The 5,679-nt window shown below is 45.3% G+C and overlaps 1 protein-coding gene across 1 annotated transcript; it reads left to right on the forward strand.

Annotated features, from left to right (window-relative positions):
- Nucleotides 1–243: 243 nt before the first annotated feature.
- Nucleotides 244–5,198, forward strand: LOC308143350 (pro-opiomelanocortin-like; the record flags this gene model as incomplete). Its single annotated transcript, XM_080514099.1, has 3 exons — nucleotides 244–314; nucleotides 3,228–3,405; nucleotides 4,527–5,198. Exons 2-3 carry the CDS (start codon nucleotides 3,286–3,288, stop codon nucleotides 5,196–5,198), a joined length of 792 nt encoding a protein of 263 aa, XP_080370225.1. The 5' UTR covers nucleotides 244–314; nucleotides 3,228–3,285.
- Between the last annotated feature and the right edge of the window lie 481 nt (nucleotides 5,199–5,679).

A 5,679-nucleotide genomic window follows, 5' to 3' on the forward strand; every position in this document is an offset into this window, starting at 1 on the left:
ACACACACACACACGCACACACACACACACACACTCCTCCCCATCCAGAGAAGGAGCAAGAGACCCCTTACCTCAATCACACCCTGAGGCCTTGAGACTCTGTGCTCTTCACTCCACGTCTCTATAAAAAGAGCTTCCCTCCTCGAAGGAAGCAACAGCAGATCCTCTCCTACTGAGCGCTTCATTACAGAGCGGAGAGCAAACGGGAGAGGAGGAGAAGGACCACGGTGGAGGAGTTTGCCAATTTGGGACGATCTGTGGACCAAAAAGGAGTGAGAAACAAACAAGAAGAGAGGAAAAGCATTTTGGAAAAGGTAGAAAACGTTTTGAATTTATATTGCATGTCAAGGGGAAAAAAATACATGTATATGTGTGATTACTTTGTTTGTTTTCTTCTGTTTCTTTTTGAGAATGGAAGAACATTGCTCCATTTATCACACACACTCATCTATACGTTGATGAATTTAACATATTACTGGCTGCACAGATGTAATCCACAATGTGCCCATAGTCATCTTAAGTAAATTTGCTTTCTTTTATTGTGAACCAATGCAAAGACAACTGTAGCTTTCCAAACCTTAAAAGAAAAAAAGAAAAACAACAATAATAATCGATTGACCAATGAAGACATACGATTTCTATCTATTTTAATTGCAGCCCTCGGTTTTCTTTTATCTCGGCATGTCTGTGGAGAGCAAAGCTCAGCTGAGTGACTCATACTGTAGGAAGAGTGGAGAAGGAGTCTCTGCCAGAGTTACAAAGACGATGGCCCACCAAGGAGTCACTCCTTAGAATAATGGGGGAGGTAGAGAGAAATAACAAGCTGTAATTTTCCCAACAAAGTAGAAGGAAATGAACTCTTCTGCCGTTAACAATTTAATGCACTGAGATAAAAAGTTATAAAAAAAAAAAAAAGAAACAGGGTAAAGGGAGGCAGAATTTTATGAATGAGCAAAGGGTTGTCTGTGAAACAGATGTCCAGCCATAAAGCGACATTTACCAAACGCTCGTGAAGATCTTCTAAGGTGTGATTAAACATTAAAAAAAAAATTAAAAATGAAGGCAATTAAAGGAATTCCCCTCTGGAATTATATATATATTTTTATATTTAAAAAAAAGTATTTCCATTCTAGTCTTTTCTAAAGAGCTGTCATTCAGTAACTACGTGCCTTTTCCACAACGTCTGAATGAATAAGCGTACTGTGGCTGGATCTTATGGGACTGATATGAATGCTACTATGTTTGTGTTCACACATACATCCACACCAAAATAAATGACCTTTACATGCCAATTACCCCACAGACAACATCAACATCTTCTTGATTTCTCAACTCCGCTGCCATTTCAGACTTGACAAGAGAATGGAACATTTGTCATAGGCTGTGCAGTTAAATCATCGGCTCGATAAAAAACACAACGTATAGATTTTCCACTTCACCATGAGCACCCATATTCAAACGTGGCGACAATATAACACCTAAGAAAGAGGGGGGGTGGGGGGGGGGGGTGACTAGGTTGAAGATTGCAACCACCTGAACATGTCTGCACTTCAAAGCATAAAAGAGAGTCTCCATGTGGCCGTAGAGGTTGAATTGTCCACTCCAGGCTACTGTAGGAAAGAAACATGGCCAGCTTTCTGAATGGGGGGGCTCGTTTTTTTTACGTGAATGAAAACACAACCCCACTTTGTTTCCGATCATCAACTGCGAGAAAACGAGAGCTGGTGACTCATTCCTGCGACTGGACCTGCTCGAAATGTTCTGCCTGATTTGATGTGACTGGCTTGTGGTTTGATGCAGCAATCAGTCTCGGCATGGTGGCGACTTTACAAACTGGAAACCGAAGAGAGCTTGGGTTGTCCGCTGTAGATTTTTGAAGTCGATTGCTTTCAGCGGAGCCAAATTGTCATCCTATCAGGGAATGCTTTAATCCTACCAAGGCAGATTGATTTTGGATTTTCATCTCCTCACACATACTGTAATTCACATTAAGCAGATATATGAGACTTCGCCGAGCTTAAGGGATGTTTTATAGTCCTTCAAGCTCAGACAGAAAAAAAACAACACACTTTTTTTTTTTTTTGAACTTCCAGTTGAAATATTCTTTCCCTAAAAGCACTACGTGTTGTGCTAGCTGTTTCATAAGACAAAAGGAGCCTGTGTCAAGAAGAGGAAGAAGCTGCAGCAGGACATATTTGGTTGGAAGTGCTGTAACTTAATCCGTTACGACCCGAGGCAACGCTTGCATGTTTCCCTTGGAGAGATCGGTGCGTTTCTCCCCTCCAGAGCTGAATAAGACAGTGATTTCACCCTCTCCCACGCCGCGTGTTTCACAGTGTTTTTCAATGGTCAATGAGCGCCGTCGCGTCACACCGGAGACGAGAAAGGGACGAGTGTGAACGCGTCACTCCAGGTCTCATCGGGTTGATCCTGCTCAGTCACAGGAAACAATGACACTGATAGTGATAAGATTAAATCACACTGGATTACACGTAAGCCATCTTCATGATGACTCCCCCTCTTGTAAACAGAGCGAGAAAGGATGAATCCTTGCTTGATTTTCTGTGACTTTTGAGAAACCAGAATAGGAATAGGCAACATGCCATTCTTATGACACTTGTTTGCTTCGTTTTACATTTCAACTGATCTTCCTGGTGTGATTTTTTGGGGTTTTTTATAAATTAAAATTAATACAGCGTGAAATGAAAACAAGACAAACACAGGGCGCCAGTATGCATGGCCCAACACAAGCAAAATAAACAGGGTGCTTCCCCCTTTCCCCCTTTGTGATTAACTTTTAAACAAACTGTTGGGGGGGGGGGGGGGGGGTAGAGTCACATTTCCCAACATGTACATTATAAAGCGCCTTACAGTTAGATGGATGTGCCTGTGACAAACAAGACCATCTGTAACAATTCATGCACTGATGCCTGATCCAGGAATGTCGACCTGAACAGGCAGTTCATATTGAGCCGTGACACACGCAGCTGCAAATCCCCAACGGTCTCGAAAGATAACATCTGAAACGTGTGACGTCGTCTGCGAGAGGGAGCGGGGTTGCTCAATCACAATCATCGAGAGACGCCTTCTGTTTCTGCCACACGAATAGTGGCGATTCTTTCCGTCAAGGGAGGGCCGTGCGAGCGTTGAGGGTCTGCTGCGACTGTGCTTTTAATGGAGCCTTTCCCGTGCTCTGTAGAGAATTTCTCCTTTGTCGTCCCTCTCAGCTCAAAGCCCTCCCTCCCCACCCCCGCTTGTGTTTGTGACCTCGGCGCCGGGCTGAAGATGGTGTGCCAGTGTTGGCTGTTGGCGGCGGTGATGGCGTACCTGTGTGTCCCCGGCTTCGGCTCAGGGTGCCTGGAAAGCTCCATCTGCAACAACCTGAGAAACCGAGGGAGGCTACTGGTAGGTGGGAGCCGTCTCATCCATCACCGGGGATCTTGTTTAGCTTCTCGCACTCTCACACAGCCGGCAGTTGGGAAAAGGGAGTGCTGTGCGTAACATGTGAACGTAAATAAACAGCGGGAGGAAGACTGTGGCGAAAAGTCCAAGAAATTAAAACAGAACAAAAAGTTATTGTGTTCTTCTCTTGAAAGGAACAGTCAACAAGCAACTTGAACCCAAAGTCCATTTAGTCACAGTGAAAGAAATAATCTTCCCCACAGTCTTTCTTGAACAATTTGCTGCATTATGAGTCAGCCTGACAAAAAAAAATAAAAAAAAAAATAAAAAAAGAGCTCATTGAATATTTAGACCTCTATATTTGAGGGACTATGTCCATCTCTGTTCACGGGGTTAGAGCAGTATGCCAAGAATTAAATGCGTTGCGAGACTTTGCATTGAGGCAACAGCGGAAGACAGATTTGAATTACAGGAGGAAGGGATCAAGCGAAAAGAGCTTCTCATCTCGAACGGCGTTGTTTAACGGTTTGAAACATGGCCATCGTAAATGCCAACGAGCAAACCTTGATAAGTAAGATGTTTGCTTTATGACTGCGTATGAATCGGTCGTGTTACATGATTCTGCACAAGCAGTCATTTGTTTATTTGATGATCAAAGAGCTTCACGATTTCTATAGTCTGCTTATAGACTCAGTGTTTTTAATAGTTAAATTAAGGGACCGCGGGTCAGAGGCCGCGGGCCGGGAGGAGGGCTCCCGTGTGAATTGCACTCATTACTAAAGTTCTGTTTTGTTTCTTTGGATCGTAAATATCTTGGAGTCATAAAGTCAGATGAATCGTTTTCTTCGTCTATGCGACTGTACGCGAGAGCAAAGCTGTACATTACTACGTCTCTAATGTAACTTTTCACTAGAGATTGGGGGGAGCTGCACATTTTTTTTCTACAATTATTACTCTTTTTCATATTCGAGGTAGAAATTGAAGCATACTTTCGCCATATTTGCAGCATATGAATCGATTTCACCGTAAAATACCCTCAATGGCTGATTATTTTGCCGACACCATGTCTTCTGGCTCGATGGAGTAAACGATGTTTTGTTTTCTCTGTCATTTCTCCCGCAAAGGACTGTGTTTATCTCTGCCTGTCTGTGGTCCAGACCGAGGTCCCAGAGCTCCGGACGCTGGACTCCAGTGTGGATGACGACACTGACAGTGACCTCTTGCTCAGCATCATTTTGGCCAACGTGGCTCCCGATGACAGTATAGATCTGCGAGCCCGCAGCGAGGGGCGGCGCGCCTACGCCATGGAGCACTTCCGCTGGGGCAAGCCCTCGGGGGACAAGGCCCAAGAGCCCAAGCTGAGGGGCCACAGCAACGAGAGGCGCTCCTACTCCATGGAGCATTTTCGCTGGGGGAAGCCGCCCGGGCGCAAACGCCGGCCCGTCAAGGTCTTCGCCTCGTCCCTGGAGGAAGGGGGCTCGTCGGAGGTCGCCTTCCCCGTTCAGGTCCGCAGGCAGCTGAGGAGCGACGGCGGCGACGTGAATGAAGACGTGGATGGAGGGGGTCCCCAAGCGGAGGGCTCGCCGAGGTCCAGGGTGAACCCCAAGTCGCAGGTCACGCTGAACCTCCAGCAGAGGAAAGACGGGACCTACCGGATGAATCACTTCAGATGGGGCCGCCCGCCGGCGTCCAAACGGAACGGCGTCTTTATGAAGCCGTGGGAGCAGAAACCTCAGGTGCTTTCCAAGATCATCAGGAACATTATAGTCAAGGACGTACAGAGGATAATGGGCTGAACAGAAGCATGGGTGGAGGAGGAGGAGGAGGAGGAGGAGGAGGATAGGTGAAAGAATCTAACTGCCACTGCATGTTCGTACCCAAATGTCTTAATTTCAAACTGCAGAAACTTGTTGCAATCTTTAGCATGTTGCTGAATTTCTTTTTCTGGGCCAAATGTTTCTCTCATTAAAACAAACAAAAAAAAAAACAACCAAAAAAAAAACTTGAGATAAACGAAAAGGCAGAGTTATGTCAAATAAAAGCACTGATGCACCCACTGACTGCCTTCAACTTCTTGGCCTCAACTTGAAAGTCTTCGTCAGAGTCTTTCTCTCCTGGTGGCAAATGCCACCATCGATACACAGCTTTCAGTCAAAGCAACAGGAAATTAAAGATTATGTTTGATAAAGATTATTCCTGAGTTTTCGAATCGACCTAATTTCGCAAAACATTTGTACGAAGAGGAAGAGGAAAGTGAAGGAGGCTCCACATAACTGC

The sequence above is a fragment of the Blennius ocellaris genome (assembly GCF_963422515.1).
Source record: "Blennius ocellaris genome assembly, chromosome: 18".
Lineage (NCBI taxonomy): Eukaryota > Metazoa > Chordata > Actinopteri > Blenniiformes > Blenniidae > Blennius > Blennius ocellaris.